Source organism: Siphateles boraxobius, unplaced genomic scaffold (genome assembly GCF_051911475.1).
Source record: "Siphateles boraxobius isolate OS27281-9 unplaced genomic scaffold, OSU_SipBor_1 18, whole genome shotgun sequence".
Taxonomy (NCBI): domain Eukaryota; kingdom Metazoa; phylum Chordata; class Actinopteri; order Cypriniformes; family Leuciscidae; genus Siphateles; species Siphateles boraxobius.
Genome location: NW_027508788.1, coordinates 8112269 through 8136268, shown reverse-complemented (window position 1 = coordinate 8136268; position 24000 = coordinate 8112269). Strand labels below are relative to the sequence as shown.

At 35.5% G+C, this 24000-nt stretch overlaps 3 protein-coding genes across 9 annotated transcripts in view; all 3 read right to left on the bottom strand.

The window, feature by feature from the left end:
* Positions 1-3326, bottom strand: part of dixdc1b (DIX domain containing 1b) — a 32598-nt gene extending 29272 nt beyond the window's left edge. For 3 of the 7 annotated variants that reach the window (XM_077233200.1, XM_077233193.1, XM_077233194.1), the window contains exon 1: positions 151-389. In XM_077233200.1, coding sequence (XP_077089315.1) covers positions 151-210 — 60 coding nt within the window. In that variant the 5' untranslated portion in view covers positions 211-389. Of the gene's footprint in view, positions 1-150; positions 395-3063 lie in introns of those variants that run through there. The other 4 variants (XM_077233197.1, XM_077233198.1, XM_077233201.1 and 1 more) reach the window with 3 other exon arrangements.
* Positions 3327-5650: 2324 nt separating this feature from the next.
* Positions 5651-10433, bottom strand: LOC143740973 (E3 ubiquitin-protein ligase rififylin). The gene is made up of 6 exons (XM_077233192.1): positions 10275-10433; positions 9175-9350; positions 8587-8988; positions 7702-7912; positions 6847-6870; positions 5651-6730 (listed from the first exon to the last, which is right to left on the bottom strand). Exons 3-6 carry the CDS (start codon positions 8935-8937, stop codon positions 6546-6548), a joined length of 771 nt encoding a protein of 256 aa, XP_077089307.1. The 5' UTR covers positions 8938-8988; positions 9175-9350; positions 10275-10433; the 3' UTR covers positions 5651-6545.
* A 3327-nt stretch (positions 10434-13760) lies between these two features.
* Positions 13761-24000, bottom strand: part of jam3b (junctional adhesion molecule 3b) — a 31346-nt gene continuing 21106 nt past the window's right edge. The window contains exons 2-9 of the mRNA XM_077233191.1: positions 20091-20159; positions 19887-20000; positions 18554-18706; positions 17954-18156; positions 16610-16709; positions 16400-16529; positions 16125-16179; positions 13761-16009 (exon numbers count right to left, since the gene is read on the bottom strand). Coding sequence (XP_077089306.1) covers positions 15974-16009; positions 16125-16179; positions 16400-16529; positions 16610-16709; positions 17954-18156; positions 18554-18706; positions 19887-20000; positions 20091-20159 — 860 coding nt within the window. The 3' untranslated portion in view covers positions 13761-15973. The remainder of the gene's footprint in view (positions 16010-16124; positions 16180-16399; positions 16530-16609; positions 16710-17953; positions 18157-18553; positions 18707-19886; positions 20001-20090; positions 20160-24000) is intronic.

The window sequence follows — 24000 nt, the reverse complement described above, 5'->3', positions numbered from 1 at the left end:
ATACGTAAAACGCCTTTTAAGTGGCGATAGCTAACGTCACTGTGTTTTAACTTTTCATTGAGCTTCGACTTTTCCGACCTCAAATGAGCAAATGAAAAGAATGCACGTGTAAACAGGCATGAGGGTTTATGAGCTCAGTAGTATCAGTACCTCATTAGGACCCTCCTGCAGCACGTCAAGCAGATTTCCTTTAGAAAGGGATGCGATCATTCTTCTGACTTCTCATCAAGGTGAGAGTGCGCGTGGGGGCAAATGATAACGTTCTTACTTAGCAAAAGCGTTTTGACCGCATATCGGAGGAACTGAGGTAAACAAAGGAAACTACAGAAAACACCTCAACCAAGGCAATGGCCATATGTGCCACCCCGTTAGTTCGCTAGACCTGAAACAGGATACGAGGTGGACGCGGATGGGGAGGAGAAGTACTGCGCATGCGTCCGCAGCAGCTGCTCCACGGTCGTTATGGCGACGCTTGAGCTTACGTTGGCTGCTTTACTGTCTCCAGCTACCAGCTTATATTATGCGCTGTAAAGTCTGGTCTGGGACAGTGGTGGAAAATTCATATTGTATCTATTATAAATAAAATTACTGATTTTAAGTCCACTTAAAACTTGTTGAAAGTAAAGCACAGTAGGTGGGCTCTAGTCTGGATATCGCACCCTGTAGTCCCTCCTTTTTTAAACTAAAACCACAGCACAATGTGTAAAGATCATTATATGAAATCTGAAAATGTGTAAACAGTTTACTCTGGCTTGATTGTGTACAGCCCCATTAGACCACATCCTTCCTGCCTGCCTCACGCTTCCTGCTTCTGCCTCTATACTTTTTTCTTTTTCAAACTAAAAATCAAACCCACAACAATTAGCTATTTTTTAATATATAAAAATAGCTAATTGTTGTGGGTTTGATTTTTAGTTTAAAAAAGTATTGAGGCAGAAGCACACGCGCGCTCGCACCATCTACAATTATGGCATTATGGTGTCTAGTTAGTCGTTTTATTTTTTTTAAATTAAATTTCCATGTCTCCCCCTGCTGTAAGAACTGAAACATGACTCGAAATTGTCAATAAATAATAATAATCTCCATCAATTCGTTAATAGTGGGAATCCCAAACATGTCGTCTAAACAATAAATATTTTGTAGACAATTAAATAAGCTGTATTGAGTCCATGACTTTATTAAAAATGGATTTCTCTTTTTTTGTGTGCAAAAACTGTGGTATACGGTAGACTGGGTACAGTTGAGAAATAGGTACAGTTGAGACACCTTAAATAACTTGCGTGCGCAGCAAGCACAACTTGAGATTTTTGCTGTGCACATGCGTATTAGTGTCCTCTTTGATCGTGGGAAATTTGAACAACGGACGCATCTCCGATCCGAAGATATCGGCAAAAGTTTTTTTCTAAGATAAGTCGTTCACTTCACCATGCACACTCCACAATGAATAGCTTATTAACCTTATGTGACTGTTAAACGTAACTGGTGTCGTCACAAACGTTATTCTGTGCCCTAAAAACTGGCATATTTCATGGTATTGTGTCATGCAAGATCATTGGAAAATCTAGAGAAATGTGCGAGGTGGCCAGCGGGGTAAGTTGAGACACACGTGTATCTGTACCCCCGATAGATTTCTATTAAGAAACACACTGTTTAGTGGTTCAGTGTTATGATAACAGGTTTATCGTCGTAATTAGCCAGCATAGAACGCAAATGAAAATACAATTTGAATATTTGTGATATTTAAACTGTGTATTATTAATAAATATATTAAATATATTGTTCCTGTTTTATATATTTTAACCAGTGCTTATTTAAATAAAATGAATGAATTTAAATGGATGAATAAATAAACATGTTGCCCAATTGTTTTTTTCTTTATTTGTCTTTATTTATTATATTTGCAATGAACATTTACCTTTACATCATTAAAAATGGGTGTCTCAACTGTACCATGGTACTGTCTCAACTGTACTACATATGGGTACAGTTGAGACAAAGTTAAGACAAAAAGCACCATATTTTTATGAGCTAATTGTGGAAAATATAAACTGCTTATGGGTATTATTGATTGATAATATTTTAGTCTACAAGCTAATGAAATGTCATGTGGCATGTCATGTAGAAATTCACTTCTTTTCAGTATCTATTTTTGTGTGAAAAATCTAAACGCAAAAAAGTGTCTCAACTGTACTCAATCTACCTATTATGGAGTAAGTTATAGCCTATTTATATTATTTATATAATTAACTATTAACTATAATAAATAACTATTTATATAATTTATATTTACTGTTTTTATCATTTATATTTATAATTTTCATTTATCTTTTCATGTTTTAATTTTCATTAATTAATATTCATATTTTTTCAAAGCATTATTTTGTCCATTTTAATTCCTGCGTTAATGTATTTATTTATTAATTTCATATAATATATTACAGCAATACATAATAATCAGTATAAATGCATGATATACAGTATATTAATAATCTTCTGTGCAGTGTAACTTACATGGCAATTATCTTTATCATCATCATCATTTTTTTTAAAAAGTATTAATGAAATAATTTGAAATTATTTTATTGATAGTGATAAAATCAGATCATCTAAAATATTTTGTAGACAGTTAAATTAATGAGATCTACTGAATCTGTGGCTAAGGTTTACACCTGACCTGCTGTCTTCCACTTCTGGGTGTTTTTAATTTTTTTACTACAGGTTTCTCCACAAATGGTGAGTGCAGCATCTTGCTGATCTTCAAAGTCATAAACATTTCATCGGGTTTGATTTGTTCACTATTATAACAGCACATGAAATCAACCGGTTGATGAGTCTCAAGTCACGAACGTTACCTTTACACTTCAACACAGCGTGTGATCTATTTAAACGGCTGACTCCGACTGAATCACATCACAAAAAGAGAAATAATAATAAACTAAAATGTTGTAAAGATAAGCGGGTTGGTTAAACGCGTTCTCAGCAGCCTCTCAACATTAAAACTACTTAGCGTTAGCATTCATAACAATCTATCAGAAAGCAATTCTTAAAGTCTGAATGACCTACCTTAGGTTTCTCACGTTTTCTTGACGATATCATCGGCAAGTTTGTTGATCCACATTCATATAAATATAGTTAAATTTCCGCCAGCAAAAGTAAATCACTGCAGCAGACTCCTTAACTTAGTTTCTATGGTTACTAGAAACAGCGGCACGTGCTCGAAGCAGCCATTGGTTTGTTCATTGCCAGTTAGATTGTTTCAATAAACTGACATTAAAAGAGAATACAAATTCAACAGCGCAAGTGTTTTCAGTCATCCATGTCGTTATGAAGGATAACTTTACTTTTACCCTGTGCTGTATGATTATTAATATTATTTTTTATCGTATTAGTGGTGTCTGTCTCCCCCTGCCGTAAAAGATGCGAAATGTAAAGTTGATTTTTGGGGTGTCCAGACTTGCTCCTGAATTTTTTTTTAAATTAAAAAATAAATCCAACAAATGTTCAGCTGTTGTACATTTGTTTATTGATACAAAAAAAATATTTGCACAAGAACAACCATACAGTATATAGTAACAAAATTTAAAAATATATAAATTTGTCAATAATTATAAAGCTTATCGGCTTCCGATGCAGTGTTTTACAGGAATACAGCATTTAGCACATCAGGCTCACTGCATGTTAAAGACAAAATTGGCAATCTGACATGCTTGTTATAGATAAATGTTTACCACATCCGGAAAAGCGTTTGAGTTGATTTGGGTTATATTTCATATAGATCAAAAGAAAATTACAGTCTCAAATAATCTAAAAACAAACAAAACCAAACAATTTACAAAATGATACGCAAAAGTTTATACAGAATCCAGTGTCTCCACTCAACCTGGAAAACTTTATTCAAGCATTTCTAAGCACCTTTCAATAGTATTTCATATCTTTTTCTTTTGCTTAATGCATGCAGAGCTATTTTTTTTCTCATATGCTTGTTTTTTCACAAATACTTGTCTGGATACACATCCAATGTTTTACTTGACTTAGTCTTGATTCTCTTTGCACACAATTTCTCAGTGCTGCATTCAATGTAGATACATTTGCAAAGACAGACACTTTAGCTTCCAAATAATGCTACTTCACATTTTTCTTATTTTACTTTAAAGTTTTAATTGAGATTTAGATCATATTTATTTGCACATTTATGTAAATATTTCAGACCGCATCACAGCCTACTGATATTTCAAGGGATATAACTCCACTTGGCACATACATACACACACGGGCACCTTTGCTATTACATAACATAAATTACATGGATTTTAACAAGAGGCGTATACTTAACATGTAAATTACATACTGCCTATTTATTTTATTTATTTTTTGTAAAACTAGAGCTGTTGAAGCACACAACGAAAGCTTCAAGTACTGCAGAACTGATCTATGTCTCGAGAGCAGAAGTTAACACACATCGCTCACAGAATGTCTTTCCATGTGTCTGTTCATCATCAGTTTTTTTAAATATATAGTGTGGAGGTTATGGAAGTGTAAGGCCATGCTGGGTTTGGATTGACTAGACATTTGCACCGACCAGAAAAACAATGGCAGTGGGTTGTCGAGATCTTTTAGTTTTATCATGTTTGCTAAAAATGAAAATAGTGCTGTCAAATCAATTAATTACATCTAACAAAGTTTTTAAATATATATGTGTGCTTATATATATTTACACGTACATATGCACACATATACTGTATATACTGTGTTTGTAATGTATATACATATTAGTGCTGTCAAATCGATTAATTGCGATTAATTGAATAAAACAAATTTTTTTGTTTATCTAATATACAGCATGTGCGTATATACATATTATATTTATATGTGTGTGTGCGAGCATGTATACACACACACACACATATATATATATATATATATGCATACATAAATGGGTGTACACACAAATACATATACACTGTAAAAAATGATATGATTATATGATATGAATAAGTTCTGACATGTTTTTACATTGATTTAACTCATCAAAATAAGTTAAGCAATTCTTGACTTTTTATTAAGTTATACAAGATTCAGCTCATTTAAGTCAGTTTAATGTAATTTAAGTTGAAATGACTTCAAACATCCATGTTGATTGTACTTAACTTAAGGCAGCAACTTTTTTATAAAAAAAATATATACACACACATATTATACAAACAAATCTTTTATGTTAGATGCGATTAATCGATTTGACAGCACTAGAAAATACATAAAAACCCAAAGCTATTAAAATAAAGAATTTGTACAGGTTGCATATCCTGTCAAAAGTTGTATATAATAAGTGAAAAAATCAAAAAGATTTTTTTTTTTTTGCCAGATGCCTCATATGTGTTTAAGAGATGGGATAGATGCTTTAGAAGGATCTCCGTATCATCTGCACTCAGCTCAGAAAAGCATGGAATCAATGATATGCCTTAGTTTCCTCAGCCAATGGGCAAGAAAGATTTAAAACAAAAACATTCCTATAGGACCACAATTATGATACATTCTTAAACTTGCAATTTTAATCATACGAGTAATCAAAACATTGTTCCTCAATAAATGTGAGTATTCAAGTTTAAAAATGATGGATTTAAAGATTTTTTGAACAAAGGAACAGTTATAATTGATGTTTTTCGCTCTTTATTAGGTTAACACTTTATCATACAACAAATAATTTAGACATTAATGAGCACCTTGTGACCAACACTGACATGTTAGTACTACTAGAAATGGTGGAGAACTAGCCACCATAAAAAAGAAGAATGTTCTGAAGCAAATTTTTAAGACAGAAAAGGTTTCTTGGCAGTTTGGAAGAAATCTACCCAAGATATGAAGTCAAGGCCAAATCATGAGACAATGGGTTAGTCTGTGATCTAGAAGGGCACAGAGCCTGGAAAATAGCACCTATTCACTAGAAACGAGTACCAGTACTGGTACCGTGTGTAAATTTAACAAAGAAAGGAATGATTCCTAAATAGGTCACATTCTAGTGGTGATTTAACTGCAATGGTGAACTATTGTACAGACTTAAACACCGAAACAACATGAGAATAAGTGCTTAGAATTCAATTTAAAGTCAACCATCTTACCGTTTTCACATCCTGGAAATTTCCCAGCTATTTCCACACATTTAAATACGTTTATGTTTATACAGAGACCAGACACACTTCTTGAGGCTCTTAAGTGAAGTTGTCTTAAAGTGTTGTCTTAAACTCTAATGAACATTCATCTACTTTTTCCTTCAAATTTTGTTTGCTTATTATTTACATACTGTTGTAGCATGGATGGATGTAAAGAAAAAAGACTAATAATTAATAATGCAGAAGTCAACAAATGTATTAAACACAACTCCAAAGCCACAATATAGCACTGTTGCAATGAAAAAACAAATAAGTGCTATTAATCATGTAAACAAAGCAGCAAAATGGAACATAATCAAAGAAAACAATCAAAATGTTGCTCAATGTGTAAAAAAGCAACAACCTGTAGTGGGCAGTCTGTCTCTTTGCACCCGAATTTCACGATCTGAAGACGTGCACGGCTCGAACCACGTACTGTCGGCAGATGGGACACTCGTTCATACGTTTCCCGCATTTGCTGCACGTGACCATGTGACCGCACTCCAGCAGCACGCAGTCAATGGGGGAATCCATGCAGATCTTACACATGTTCTCCTCCTGGCCGCTGGGCTCAGCAGGATCAGCTGGACGAACGTGAAAGATTCAACGAGTAAGAATAGTAATATCACACACAAATTCAGGAATTGTATTTTTGATTTAGCATTTTGGGGCTAACTGCCATGGTATCTATAAAACATACCTGCTTCTGTTTTTGTATTTGACACTGAAAGTAAAAAAAGGATGTCAATTTCAGGGAAGTTTGATGAGCAACAATAAATAGACTATGTTACACTATCGTTCAAAAGCTTGTGGTTGGTAAGGTTTTTTTTTTTACTGTCATCATTCTCACAAAGGCTACATTTATTTGATCAAAAATACAGTAAAATCTGCAATATAGTGACATATTATTACAATTTAAACTTACTCTTTTTAATTTGAAATTTAAGATGTAATTTATTCCTGTGATGGCAAAGCTGAATTTTCAGCATCGTTACTCCAGTCTTCAGTGTCACATGATCCTTCAGAAATCATTCTAATATTCTGATTTGATGCTCAAGAAACACATTCTTATTATTATCAGTGTTGAAAACAGTTGTGCTGCTTCATGTTTTTTGTGGAAAGTATGATAAGTATTTTCAGGATTCTTAAATGAATAGAAAGTTCAAAAGAACAGCATTTATTTGAAATATAAATCTTTTGTAAACATTATAAATGTCACTTTTGATCAATTTAATGCATCCTTGCTGAATAAAAGTACCGTAATATCTATTACTGACCCCAAACTTCTGAATGGTAGTGTAGCTATATCATAAACTGATGTTGTTTTTTAGTTGCATTTATTATACATTTATTCCAATCTTAGTTATCAATGTATTTGTTATTTCATAGCAGAATATTTATGATATATTGTAAAAAAAAAAAAATTTTTTTTTTGTAAAACATTTTCGAATACCATTATAAATGAATTAAAACAAAACTCTTAATAATCAAAACTGCAATCTTTTGGTTGCCACCACTATTATAGTTTCAGGGCGTTCATGCAAGAAAAACATACCCAGGCTATGAAGGTCTTTCTGATCATTAAAGAGGAGGGTGACCTTCTCCATTAGTTCCCATTTTTCACAGCAGCCCTGATAGTTCACAAAGTTGCGTGCCAGAATCTCTTTGAGCTGCCGCACACTGAGGCCTTCGATGTCCTCAACCTTGCTCAGGTCCGAAAGAGAGGCTCTTCTGCTGTGCACCAGCGTCTCCTCGCTGTCTGTGGACTAAGAACACGTTCACACAGCAACAGAATACAGTTGTCAGTCCTGTATTAGAGTCCTTAAAACAGTTATATTCCCACACAGTTCAGTTATTTGTGGGAGTGACAACCACATTCAATCTATGAACTCACACCTGTACATTTTCAAGACTCACAACTGCTTTTTCGGGAAAAGAAGTGCTGTGTGAAACAGAACCGGACTGGACAACTAGTTGTTTATCACGTCATACAGTGCACTAGATCTGCTCTGCACAAACACGTATCTACTGTGTGTTGTGGGTTGGTAACTTACATTGACAGAGATATGAGCTGTGTCTGTGTGTTATCTGAAGGTTTTAGATATTGCTCCCATCAATTTTTGTGTTTTTCACACGTTTCAAATGCTCCGCTCTCCACCCAGATATAAGCTACTGTTGGTTAATGAAGATTTGACGGATGAACTCGCGTCTCGATTGGACTCTTGTCATGTCAAAAGTGATAAGACAGTTTTATATCACTGGTAAGAGTCCAATCGAGACATTCATAATGCAGACAGTATTTAAGACTGAACTGTAAATTGCCGTTTGAAGTAAATGCGGTTGTCAATCCCAAAGATAAAACATGATTGCATGGCGATGAGAGGCTACTAATACATTTAGAAATACAGTGATGACATAACAGAAATAGTTGTTCACATACCTCTTCCTCATCATCTTCATCATCTTCCTCACCCTCTTCTCCATCTCCTTCTTCCTCCTCCTCTTCATCCCCCTCCTCCTCCTCCGTGAGGGGTTCAGATTCTGCAAGTGGACGGGAAGGCAGAGGAGGCGCAGGCGGCTGTGAGCGGGTTTGTGCGCTGCCGCCGCCTCTGGGAGTCTGTTGAGCCAGCACCAGCTCCACCAGCTCCTCCTTCTCTCGGCACATCTGCGTGGGGGTTTGGTGCAGGTGGAGATAGTCACGGAGGTCCTTCACCTTCAGCCTCATCAACTCTGCCCGCTCAAAGAAGGTGCAGTGGAGCCGCTGACAGGTGTGGCACAGCCGGAGATCCATCTGCACCGAGCAGCGGCTGCAAAACTTGTTCTTGCAGTCCACGCAGACATGCTAAGAAATGCAAAAAACATAATATGTAATATCTAAACAGATTTAAGCATTTTTGCTGATTTCAATCCAAAGATATCTGTGAGAACAATGGATTGCAACCAGCAAAAACCTCCAATCTAATTAGATTTTTACTTGGGCTTTTTTTTGCTTTAACAGCAGAATTTGAGTAGACTTAACCTGATTTACCGTTCTTGCGGCGTCAAACTGGCCTCCGCAGGCCTTGCACAAGTGTTCGGGTGGTGCTGGAAGGGGGCTGGTGCCCGGGTTTGTGTAGGCCTGGTGCCATGAGCTGCCGTTTTCTTCCACGGTGGCGGTGATGTCCACACAGAGCAAACTATAACATAAGGTCTGCACAACCCATCCTGCACATACAACACAGGTATTACATAGAACATATAGACATAAATAGGTATACTTATCAGTCAAAATGTTTGTATTTGCTACTATTTAATATTTTAAGATTTGGCTATATGATGAAGGACTACGGGAAGTGACTGTATCAAACTCAACCCAACATATAAACTATCAAACTCAACCCAACATAGAAACTTTTAAAAAACACTTCAATATTGATTAAGCAGCCTAACTAATAAAATAACTGCAGATTAAACTGGACAAATATAAATGACAGTAATAGTATCTAAACATTTTCAGCATCCAAGAACCAAGTAAACACTTCTTCTTCATATTATAGTCATTCTAACCTGTTCTTATTACTTAATTTAAGAAAGTCTACAGTCCCTGTGATGCGCTCTTTTACCTGGCTAAGCATTTTTAATAGGGTTATCAACCAGTATTAATTCTATACTATTAAATGTTTTATTAATTTTTTTTATTGTAATTTATCCATCTAACGTTAACACTATATTTCAGCTTTTAAATTACCGAAAACAATAGGTTTAATAGCATTGCTATCAACGGCTTAATTTGCTATTTTGAAATTAAACAAGTGAATGTATGTGTCACATTGGCTCATTTACAAAAATCAAGTACGATAAAAAAGTAAAAAGTAAAAAGGATAGCTCACTTTGGCCCATCTAAGGAATAAGTCATGGTAAAGTGCAACAATACTGCGATTTCTCTATCAAACATTATTGTGATGCAGTAAGACATTTGCAGGTATGCAAGAACCTAAGGAGCTGCCTATCAAGAAACTTTACTGGAATGGGCGCTTATGATGCCCAAAAATGCTGTCTAGTTAGGCAGCTCACTGGGTTTTGAGGTACAGCCATAGACAGTATCTTGCAGAATATAATTAAGGTAACTGGATGCATTTGAAATCTTACCAAAAATATCCGTTGCAAAATCCTATTACAGCCATAATATATGTGTTTAATCGGGAACGCATAAACGATAAAACACTATAAGAATGAATACGCTCTGTAGAGAAATATAGGTGAAATCGCTCTGCAGTTCTCTCGACTAACGCAAAGAAGCACGACGTCAGAACATGTAATCACGCGAGAAAAGCCGGAGCCTGCCTGAGTGAGGGGTACTCCAGTGTTGCCATGTCCGGTAATTTTGATTTTTTTATTAACTTTTTCAGAAAGCTCTTCAAATAACAAAACAGTATTATCATTTTTAAAAACACCACAGTAAATCCGAACAGCGTTCATTGAAAATAAAAAATAAAGTAAATAAATTATACAATAATTTTACAAATATAACAAATAAAAACAAAATAATTACTTACAAATAATAAATTAAACTTAATTTCATAAATATACATTGCAAGTAATTTATATAGTTGCCACATTACTGAAATATTTTTCATGAACTACAATCTCAACTACAATCACAATCTCTGTGGAGCCTTTCTATCTGTGTATATGTGAGACCAGAGTGTTTATTTTACTAGCGAGATCTGGCAACACAGTTGTTTTTCCCCTCCCGCTTATGTACCGGTAGTTTAGTGATCTATACTGCCATCTACTGGACTGATACTACAATGTTGAGGAGGGGGAGGCTACTGTCTATGGAGGCTGCACACCTGGAGCCGGTAGATGTACACATAAGGCTTGTTCGACTTGAACCGGCGCTGCGCAGACCGATCGGTTGATGACATCAAAGTACCGCGAGAGCGATTCAAAAGCATAAGGAGCCGTCTGCTCTCTAATCGCTCTCGCGGTACTTTGATGTCATCAACCGATCGGTCTGTGCAGCGCCGGTTCAAGTCGAACAAGCCTATAGACATCATATAGAGATGTCCATGGATGTACACACCCCAGCCAGTTTTACACCCCTGTTGTTCATGATGCGTGCAGTAGGGGGAGGCTGTACAGTGACACGAATTGAGGTATCATGGTAAATAATCTGCCAAAGTTATTGTTGTTTAGCAATGATGCAACATTTATTATTTATAAACGATTAGCTAGATAAAGCTAGAGTATGTATATATTATTTCATTTCTATTTATCAATGGATGGGTCTAATATTTATTTCGAGAGACAAAAAGTTATTTACGGTCAGGTTGATGTTCTTTCTGGGTCAAATTTAGCTAACCCCGTGTAGGTTTAGCTGCTCCTAGTCTTCTCTACTCATTTTCAAAATCAGGAGACTGAGTGAAATATGTTGTTGTGAATTATAAAGTTACATTTAGATATTAACCATATTTAGCCCATTAGACATAAGCCTTATGGATCCTCGATGAAATATCTGCTGTATGACGACCAATAGAGAATACAGCAGATATTTCACCGAGGATTCATAATGTTACACGGTACTAATGGGCTAAATGTGGTTATAATATCTAAATGTAACTTTATAATTCAAAACAACATATTTCACTCAGTCTCATAACCTACGGTGAGTATAACTATTCTACAGTAGGTCATCATTACTTGTCATCTGATCCAACTATGTGTAGCCTATTATTAATTTTTTAATTCTCAAAAACAAATAGTCTTCTGTAGGCTGAGTGAAGAGAGTGAAGCCGAACTGAATATATATATATAGCTATTTTAATCCGTAGTGTAGATCTACACTGTAATGTTTATATTTAAATTTACAAAAAACACAAAATTGGTCAAAGTCTATGGACGTGACGGTAATTAATGTGTAAGTTTCGAGCGTCGTTTTAATGATGTTATTTCGCAGTATATCCCCCTACTGGACGCACCAGGAACAACAGGGGCGTAAAACTACCTGGGTCGTGTATCTACTATTTTTTTTTTTACAGTCTATGGTATCTACCGGGTCTGCAGCCTCCCCATATAGACAATGTTAGACATAATGTATATTTATAAAAGATATAAAATAAGATAACATAAAAACAGACAATGGCATGGATAAATATATATAGTAATATGTATATATTATATAATATTATATGAGTAATATTAAATGATATAGAGATCCACCACAATACATCAACAAATCTCATCTCATCAGTAACATTATATTATGATCATTACATTCAGAATCTATCTATCTATCTATCTATCTATCTATCTATCTATCTATCTATCTATCTATCTATCTATCTATCTATCTATCTATCTATCTATCTATCTATCTATATTTATATAGTGTACTTATATATACTATATATATATATATATATATATATACAATGGCATGGATAAATATATATTTAGTAAAAGTATATATTACTGTAATATTATACGAGTAATAAATCATAAAGAGAACACTAATCCTATTTATCAGCAAATCTCATCAGGGCCAATGCAACCTACTTGCTTTTACAAACATTTAACTTCATAATACACCATGGGTCAAAAGATTTATGATTAATCTGAAGCAGCTATAGATCATACAGGCCTACTGTAGTGTACACTTTCATACAGCAAAACTCCTGGGCAATAAAATGTTCCTTTTTGCACTTTTCTTTTTCTTTTTTTCTCTCTGCACCAGAAGAGTGCGCTGTTTACCGAACTTTGAGTAGCTCATCCCGTACTGTAGGTCCAGAGATCCAGAGCTGTTTACTGACCAAACAACCACTAGACTGATCCAGAGAGGTCAGTGTATCAGAGGTGAAGCCCTCAGTCAAGGCTCTTCAGTAGAGCTGCTGGTTCGGACTAGCTCGTTAATCAGGTTACCTCCAAATCCCATCAGAGGCGACTGTTGGGTTTAACAAGTGGATTGTGTCCGACACATGCGTAAGACTGTGTGCGTAAGGGGAGTTTTAGCAACAACCTTAAATATTCTGCACGAAAGCCATTTGTGGACTAGCGAAATCATTTATTTGACCTTTTGATCTGAAACCAAACTATCATGACTAAAATCGGCAATATGAATACCAGTATCGGTGTATCACATTAATAATTAAAGGGGCATTCAATATAATTTTTTTAATGTTCCATTGATTGTTATAGCAGTCGCTTAGTTATATTGACAAGATTTATTTATTCACCAAGTGAAGATAAGACGAAAAACAGGGGAATTATGTAGATAATGTGAGACATATTCTGCTGGTCATGTGATCTCGGCTGCATATGGCAGCTCCCATGAGGTGATCGGCCCTTCCATGTAATTTTTTTTTTTAAAGTTATTATTAGCCTGCTAATATCTGGAGCCTTCATCTCATGGGAGTGTACATGATTTTGTAAAGCACTGTTTATCATTTATGTGTAAAAATCCCTGAGTGCTTCTTCAAATGATCCTTTTTGTTTTCCATTTATATTCAACAATGAAACACAACAGTAACAAATAAATAATATATATATATATATATATATATATATATATATATATATAATAAATGTCAAATCTATTAGAAAATTATTCATTTTAATTTAATGAAGACAACATACTGAATTTAAGAAGTGAGTTTTATTAATCACAAACATACTGTTCAAGAATTCACACAGGATTTGTACCGGTCCCAAAACAATGGGACGTTACATGAATTCAGTGAATGAAATATTTTTCATTTAAAATTCCAGCTGTCTCCAAAACAACCACAAACTCCACGGAAACTAAAAAAAAAAAATTATCTGAACTCAGCCTCCAAAAAATCTTTCTCAAGAGTTACAAACAAAATTTAAAAAAAAAGAAAGATCTGAGAGCAGAATAATACTGGAATTGTAGAAAATGCTCTTTTGGCAGTCAGTATTTGGTACAGCTCGCCCTGCTTTTTTCCCAAACCCACAAAATGCCTTATTTTCTGTTCCCCTCACAGTACTCCATATGTAGGTATGTAGGACTGAATTGGGCTGTGACTCGAAATGTACCTCGCTTTCTAACTTTCTATATAAAATCAATCATATATCGTATGTGTCTAGTGAAACTATAAAACTCTGATTCCATCTGCTGAAATAACACTAGTGCTCTGTCCTCCTGAAATATTATTTCAATCTACATTTAGGCACTAATACATAATAGAATAACTACGTCAAAAAAAAAAAAAAAAAAAAAGAATTCCCCAAAATCAATTCACAACAGGTCTATTTACAAAAAATGTATCTTATCAGATATGTGTGACCAAAACAGTGGGTGAGCGCAGAACATTATCATTCCTCTCAAACACCTGATCTTTTCTAAATATTGACCTGATTTAAGAGTGATGATTTAGAAGTGAATTAGAAAAATTGTTCTGCAAATGATATCTGCATATTCCAATTAACTCCTACAGCATTTAGTGATTGAAAACTGCATTATTGTCACTGTCTACACATGAAGGCACTTAAGAGGAATGATTTATAATTCTTTTCAGAAGTTAGCTAAAGATTTCTGAACATGTGGCAGGATAAAAAAAATAAAGGTTTTACTCCTAAAATATTAACAAAAGCATTCAGTTTCAGCTGATTGTACTCTTTAACATAATTTAGATCCAAATGATGTGCGAATAAGTCCAAATATATCCATAGTCATTGCTAGGGAAGAAAAGTTTACATGGTTCCAGGCTTTTCGTTTTAATAATGTATTTAATAAGGCAGATCCCCTCTCTACCATGACCAATTTGTTTTTTGTTTTCATGGAAAGAGTGTCATATTTGCCTCATTCAAAGTTTAGTTTAACCAAAAACTTCTTATGCACAGTGTAGCTCACAGTGGATCTATATACAACCAGTTAGTCAACATACAAACCCTGTTATGTTAACAAGTAACATTGAAAGCATTTCTCACTCAAATAAGAAAAAGAAATATCATATAGCGAGAGAGAAAGAAGAAGAAAGAATAATAAAAAAATAATAAAACCTAGACAGTATATTCACTATATACAAAATAAACAGCTAGCATAGAAGGACACTTAAAATCAAGAATACACAGCACTGGTCTTTCAAAATATTTTCCAGCTTTTTTTCTGGTGTTTTTCCAAAGATACTCACTGTCTAAGACGATCTACTAACATGAACATGGAACGTCCTTTCACTATTAACATGAAACACCAGCAGTATAGTAAGTACATAAGACCTTTGATTGAAGCCGGTGTCGCTGGATATGCCGTTGAAAGATTTGAAACGAAACGAAACATCCACAACGTCAATTATTTGCATGTCCAATTACTAAAACCAAGGATGTGAAGTGGGTGGGAATGGTTTCTCTCACCCCCAAATTAGTCCGAAAAAAACAACAAAAAAACTAGCTTCTATGTTAGTATTTTACAAATATTTAAAAAAGTAAAACAATTTTTTCTATAGGCATTTTAAAATATATTCCATCAAAAATAGTCTGACAAATATAACTAGTACAAAACAAATGTTTTTAAAAAAATGACGTTTTCTTGCTGTATATCTGGTTCTGCCAAAATTTTACAACAGGCAAAATTTTAGTCAGCTGTAAAAAGGGGCTGTAAAAGTTGAACTAAAGAAACAATAAACATCTAGTGTCTTTAAACAGTGATCAGACATGATTATTTGTCACCTTTGGCAAATACAAATTGTGTCGTTGCAGACGTGCCAAAAAGCAAGGCACGTGCCATGGCAGCTCCGACGTCTGTGTCCACATTTGGGGATTTGTGTCTGCGAGGTAAAATAGTGCCAATAACTTTAAATGTAATTCTTTCATCCCCCATCTTCCTCCACTCAGATGACAAATGAGGATTTGTGTCGGAAATCCCCCTGAAAGAGAGAAGATTGAGTATAGGAGGTTTAACAGATTCCTTGAATTTCCACAGAATTTCTTAAGCTCTTGGAAGCCTTGATAAAATAAAAAAAACTCTTTATTTCCACCTACCTCATCCTCTGTTCTGACATAGTCCACTCCATCTCCTTTTGCTGGGGCTTTGTAACTAATAAAAAACCCCAAAAAGAAACATTAAGCAGTCAGTCACCACTATATCATATTAGTATTTATTAAAACTACATTTATTTCATGTATCTGAACAAGCTAGGAACATTCATGAGCTTCTTTGGTGACGAAATGGGAAAAAGCTATGAAACGGTGAGTCAAAACTGCTCTGGGACCGAGTGTGACTCAGACGGAAGTCGCTGTCAAAGTCGTGCGCTTACTTGTTTCCCGTCTGCTTCTGGCTGGTGAAGTAGCCTCGTTTATAGGCACAGAAGATGCCCACTGTTATACACAGAAGGACTGTCACCACAACCACTACGCCCAGGATAATTCCAGCAATGTTGATATCATCTAGAAAAAAAAGGCAAAGTGTGAGATCATGGATTTGAGGGGTGTCCTGTCACATGTGAAAATGCATTATAAATACGTACAAACTTCCATCAACTGCGGTCCACATTCAGAGAACCCAGCCTCATTCCTGGCTCTGCAGTAGTACTCTCCCGCGTCCTCCTTCCTGACCGCACTGAATTTCTGAAGACCATAAATTACAGTCATTTCATTTGACAAATCATTCCGCATAATGACCTACAGTACAGTGCTGTTTAAGGTTAATGTTTAAGAAATTTCTACTTTTATTCTGCAAGAAAACACTGAATTTGTTTAAAATTGAACTTTCTATTCATCACAGAATCCTGAAAAAGAAAAAAAATTGAGCAGCACAACTGTTTTCAACATTGATAATACTCTGAAATGTTTCCTGAGCACCAAATCATGTTTTCTGAAGGATCATGTGACACTGAAGACTGGAGTAATGATGCTGAAATCCAGCTTTGCCATCACAGGAATTACATTTAAAATATATTCAAATAGAAAATAGTTACAGTATTTGAAATTGTAATAACATTAAACAGTATTACTGTTTTATAGTACACTGTATTTTTGATTAAATAAATGCAGGCTTGGTGAGCATAAGAGACTTCTTGAAGACATGAATAAATCTTACCGACCCTAAGCTTTTGAGCGGTATATAGTGTGTGTGTGTGTGTGTGTGTGTGTGTGTGTGTGTGTGTGTGTGTGTGTGTGTGTGTGTTTCTAAGCAGCAGTGTTAACCGGTCATCAAAATACTGAAGGGTTTATGACGTTTTTTTTTTTTTTACTGTGCGTTATAGCAATAATTACTCGTTTTTATTTAAAACGCACTGTTGAAAAAAAACTGCGATATTAACAATGAACTAACAATGTTTTTTAAGGAAGAAAAGAAAATACATGTTTAATATACTAAATGGTTTGAATAGTTGGTTTCATTTTCAACTCTTGCTTTAACTAAAATGTTATTTTCATCTCCTAAAATTAGGTGCCAAAAACTGATTAAACTGAATAAATATGATGATGAAATATTGATAAAATTTAAGGATCCTCTCATCGAAAGACAAAAACAAAGAAAATCTGTGTGAAACTATGAAGCATCTTTCAGATTGTGGTGCGATGTTATAAACGAGGTGTCAAACGAGGTTCTGGCAGATCTTAAAGGACCCAGTCGGGCCTTCAGACGTTGCCTCCTTAGGGGGAAGAGGCTGTGCTGCAGTGCAGGTCAAACTTTAAAAAAGTGGTGTGAAGGTTGTCGAGGGCACCGAGTACAAATGGCAGAGAATGGCACTCTGGAATGTGCAAATGAGGGCAGCAGATTCCCCTCATGGCTGAGCCCATCGCACATCAACTGGCTCCCCAAAAATATCCCTACGCGCCTACCCCATTGCCTCTTTTTCCGAACTCACCAGAGTGCCCATCTCTCCGTTCAGGGTGTAAGTGGAGTTTAAGAACTTTGGGCTGGTCTTGGGGTCTACTGGGATTTCCTCCTTGTTACGGAACCACTGGTACTGGGACTTCGGGTAGCCCTCATCCTCCACACAATGCAGTTCTGCTGGTTTGCCCACCGGGACGGACTTGGGTACCGAGCATCTGGGCACGACGGGCTTCACTGCATGGCACACAAGAGAATCATCTTAACGTAATAGCATCCTCACACACATGCACCATAGTGACTGACTGCAAGCATCCTGGCTAACTGAACATGCTGCTCTTTCCCCTTTTAGATCCCAGATTAAACTCAGATGCAGTTTCAGAGGTTTCCTCATATAGCCCCGGACACGCCCTGTAGGGTTTGAGCAAGCATCCTCAAATGTGCGCCAAGGGTGGGTGCGTTGGCTCGCCGCTCCATCTCATGTTACATCGTAGCAGTTGGGAAGTACTAACAATGTCTACAACAGATTCAAAATTCCTCTAAAAAACATACCCATTTCAGCACAAGGCACAGTACTGTGGGGCTGTCAGACAATCATCAATAGATATAGAATTATTTGAAGGGAACGGCTCACCTCTTACAACGAGTGATATCAAAATCTCATCGAAGGATTTTTGGTCACTGGGGGCGGTGACTTCACAGCGGTAATCGGCAGTGTCAGATCTTGTTGCGTTGAGAATGACTAAGGTCGCAGGTTCTCGAATTTTCGCTCTCTTTTCCAGGTCACCTGGAGGAATTGAAAACGAGAGAAGGTACACAGTTGGTTGAAATAGGTGGACTGAAAGCTGTTCCCCTACATGCAATGTGATGTCAATTATACTCCAAGCCCAAATGCTTACTAAATACTGATGGAATGTGAGGAAATGCGTTTCAATTCATTGACATTGGTTGACGTATTAGGTTTCATATAAGAGTTTCAATTTGATAACATTTACAGTAACATTTGGTACAATAGCTAACTTGAACTAACAATGAACAATACCTTTACAGCATTTGTTAATCTAGCTGAATGTTAATTTATAATTATAATAATAATAGAACATCAATAATATATAATAATATAACTACTCTATTATTCATTGTTATTTGGTGTTTGTTTAGAATATTTTACCAGATGTTAATTTCCATAATTTGAAAGTGTTAAAATGTATTAATTTATGTAGAAATTAACCTATAAGAAATAAATGCTGTATTGTTCATTGTTTATCCAAGTAAGCTGTTATTGTTAACTGTTTACAAATTAAATTTTATTAGAAAATGATTTTCCAAATTGGTACCATATTTTTTACAACATTAATCTGGGTGAATGTTTATGTATAAATATATATGTATAATGTATAAATGTGATGTTAAATGTAATGGCACACACTTATGTTTAAAAATGTGGAATTTATGCAAAGTAATGCAATTATTCTGCAAGCACAGATTCAATTGCTCACTGACATTAAAGACATTTATCATCTTTTCTGTTTTGAAATTTCAAAAATCCTGAAAAAAATGCATCACAGTTTCCACAAAAATATTAAGCAGCACAACTGTTTTTAACATTGATAATAATAATAAATGTTTCTTGACCATCAAATCAGCATATTAGAATGATTTCTGAAGGATCATTACATTTTTAAAATAAATTAAAAATAGAAAACATTTTAAATTGTAATCATATTTCACAATATTGCTGTTTTTCCTGTTTTCATTTGATCAAATAAATGCATCAGAGACTTCTTTCAAAAAGAAAAAAAAATCTTACCAACCCCAAATTTTTGAATGGTAGTGTATGTAGAATTAACAAATGATACGTTTACTCTTATTTAATGTTAACTATTGCATTAGCTAACCTTATTGTAAAATATTATGCATCAGTATGTTGTATAGCACAGTGTTCAGAAGAGTGTTGTATAGTTTACCTGCGATTTCCTTTTCAAAATATACATAACTGGGCTCTCCATTCTTAATCTTCTTCCATTCTATTCTGGGATTAGAAGTGGTGATGGACTCTATCATGCAGGACAGCTCGATTGCTGCATGGGGAGACAAAACGAGAGAGCTTGTGAGCAGTTCAAATGCCGAGTTTAATGTTCGAATCTGGAGAGTAAATTACTCAGCCTTACATTCAAACTCATTGACCCATGGTTTTTCATTCGTCGTCTTGAGGATGACTGCCAAGGTGCTGATGTAGCCTGTAACGAGAAGATGGAGACAAACATCAGTTTTATGTTGAATTAACAACTTGAACATCGCCCACTGACATTTCAGGGGTGTCGTTGCGATCTAAACTACATGCGATATTGGTTCCGCTCAACTCTTTTAAAGATTCATGAAACTCAATTAACAGTCGCCCCCCTCCACCCTGACAGCACACATTCTTAGCAATCCCTGTGAGCTGTGAACGGATATGTTACCAGCCATTTTTAGTTTCACTCTCACAACAAACATCACTGATGTAAAAGCGTCCCACCACAGATAATTGTGGAGGCTGACTGGCAGTCTCCGTTCTGTGTTATGAATAACAGCTGACTGCTTTAAAGTGAAGGCCAAAGGGACTCACTAAGTTCACGTAGTCACTAATAAACATGTTAAATCAAAAAGGTCAACTTTGAAGTCCGTACTATTTTTAGAAGTGTTTGTCTCTTCGTTTTTGTCCAACATCAAGAAAATGTATTTAAATGAATCAAGTAATGGTGTTCATAACATTTGCTCTATTTGCATAGAACACGACCTATAAACCAACACTTTTTCTACCAGTTTAAAAGGTTACAGGTTAACTCCCTATGAAAAGCTGGTCGGTTAAAAGCATTGGGTTCACCATGGATAAGCAATTGAACACCATCCATAAACAACCACTGTATGTCTGTGGTCATTTTGTGTCATAATCTTCCATAAAAAATTTGTAATTTTTTTTCTTTTTTTCCTTTTTTTCCTGATAGAGCATATATTCAGGGCACTGAAATTTTAATGGCCATCAATTGCTAGGGATAATTTTTATGAATCTTTGATGATTGTATTTTGGGCCAAGGCTCTTGAGAATTCATCCATCTAACACAGAACAAGGCTAGTAATACAACAGACGGGGCTACAAATCTGAGAGAGAAACCGCATCAGTGTGTTGCAGTTTAAATATGAAAAGGACGGTACAACAAAAATTGTCACTGTTAGAAATATTGGTGTTGTTTCTAAAAAACAACAACTTATTAACAGCCTCTTTTTGTTCCTGAATACCATTATTAATTTATACAGCTTAAGTGTTGTGAATGCATTTTTGTTAACTCTTTGTCATGTTAGCAACCAGGGAGTAAATAGAATTATGTCATTTTTAACAAATCTAAAATCTCTGTAACGATTCTCGGTTTATTTAGAATCGGACTCGGTGAGGGAGTCAGTTGTCCACTGAGTAATGTCTTTGGGTGATTTACGAGTGAGCAAGTTGAATCTTTTTGACTGAATCATTCAAAAGATTCAGTTCATAAGAGTCATTTGATCACAAATCGGGACCTCGCTACTCACATTGTGCAGAAAACACTCATGCACAAGTTTTATTTTAGTATAATAGTATTATTCATATTTTGTTTTCATTTTAATTGTAGTATGTACTTTTGTCTATTTAATTTATTTTCGTTTTAAATGTTTCTATTTAGCTCCAATTTATTTTATATCAGATTCAGTTTTATATTTTATTATATTTGTTTTATTTTATATTGAAATGAATATTTTATATTTGATTACCGAACATTTTTATTAGTTTCAGTTAACAATAACAACACTGCAGGATCTGGTGAAACAGCACAAGGACGCACACGAAGCTTCCCCGATTAGATTTCTGAATAATGTTCACACATTTCTAGTCACATTTGTGATTATTCTCACAGCATGGGGCCTTCCATACACCAAAGAGCTCAAGTACTGCTATTTATCTGTGCATACATCAGTATGAGGTGGATGTCAACAAACTTTAAAATATTACAAAAATGTCTTTTACAATTTCATTTCATTGTCAGATCAATTAAGCTTGATTAAATTAGTGTAAATGATACTTTTTAAAGCAGAAATTTTTTGGAAGAGATCAATGCAATGAAATGGGAAAGGATGCAGGATGTGCCCCCCCCCCCCCCCCACACACACACCCACACACACACACACATAGCTCACACACAAACACATCCACAGGTTTACATCCTCTTTTACAATCGCATTCAGCCAGATGGAGGACACAAAGGCCATTGTCCACTCTGTGACTAGACGTCCAGGAAGCGGTGACGGCGTCTCTCGTCTACTTTTCCCTGCCACATCCTGTCCTCTCATGTCATCTAATAGGAGGCTGGTGCTCAGCAGCATTACCAAAAGAGTAGCTTGTGTCAGTAATGTTTGCCTCCGCACACCTCACCCGACGATGTAGGATCTGTCCTGTCGGGTGAAGTGTCTGTGGTTTGATGCCATTTCAGGGATAATTGAGCCCTCAAACAAGGCAGGTGCTCTATGACCCACATATCCTGACCTCCCTCTTCCTGTTAGGAGAGCACAGCTGGATGAGATGTGACAATCCCAGCCGAGCTTTAATCTCCCACTTCTTCCTTTAGAGGCATAACTGTTGGTTCTCTTCAGTAATCTTAGTGTAATGCCTGGGTAAAATCCTGGGCATTACAGAACTGAATAATATAATAGAGAAACAAAAAGAGAGAGAGAGAGCTTTACTGACTTAGCCAAATTTCCATATCTACATAAAGCATTTGTGTGATGTTATACTCAATTAACAGAATTTGTGGCGTAATGTTGGTTATCACAATTTTTGTAAAGGGGCAGATTTACAGTGAGGCACAGAGGAAGAGAATGGGGCACCAAGTAAATGCCAAAATAGTCATTGTTTCAATAGGATAGCCACAAGACATAAACAATATGCACGTTAACATTATTTTAAATATTCTTTTCTGTTTTAAGTTATATTCATATTCAACGTTGTTACCATGTAACTGCAAAATGATGATTTGAGTTTTAACAGAAAAAATGAAGATACACTAGGTTTAGGGTCGGAAAGAGTTTTTAATAGTTCGGAAAGAAGTTTCTTATGCTCACCAATACTGCATTTATTTGATTAAAAATACAGTAAAAACAGTTATATATTATTACAATTTAAAACAACTATTTTCTATTTAAATATATTTTAAAATGTATGCAATTTATTCCTGTGATGATAAAGCTGAATTATTCCAGTCTTCAGGGTCACATGATCCTTCAGCAATCATTATCAATAATGCCGATATGATGATTGTTTGATGAACAAAGTTCAAAAGATCAGTATTTGTTTGAAATTGATTTTTTTGGTAACATTATAAATGTCTTTACTGTAACTTTTGACCAATTTAATGCATTCTTGCTGAATAAAAGTATTCATTTACTTAAAGAAAAAAAAAATCTTACTGACCCCAAACTTTTGAATGATAGTGTAAGTACTTTTATAAAATTATAAGCGTCACATCACTGCTCTTAAATCACTTCTAAGTGTCTCACCTTAAACTCGATATTCGCCTTTTTTTTTTTGAAAACGAGGAACTAGTCCCAACTTATTGTTTGAGGTAATCAGCATTACGCTGTCTACTGAGCTTAACTTGTATTTAAAACTGCACGTATGGACCACCTTGGAATTGAAATTGGAAAGTGCACGACGGTGAGGTCGCCCTATTAGAGGAGGCCATTTTCTAATCCTGTCTTCAACACCTAACTCAGCATGACGACTTATGGAGAAACATTACACCACAGAGAAATGAGTTATACAGCCAGAATCATGGGGCAGTTTGGACAGCCTCCACAGTGCAGCGTTTAAAAACCCTCCACACCCTGCATCGTGATCTACGACCAGTGCGCAGAAGAGCCCAAACACATTCTGCTCCGACGCAGCCTATCAGAGAGCATTCAACGCATTCGGTACACTCAGCAATGCATGAAGTGGATAATATTGCTTGTTATTTTTAAACTGCAGCATTGATTCATTTCGCTAGGGGGGAGGAGGCTGGGAGGTTGTTCACTGGC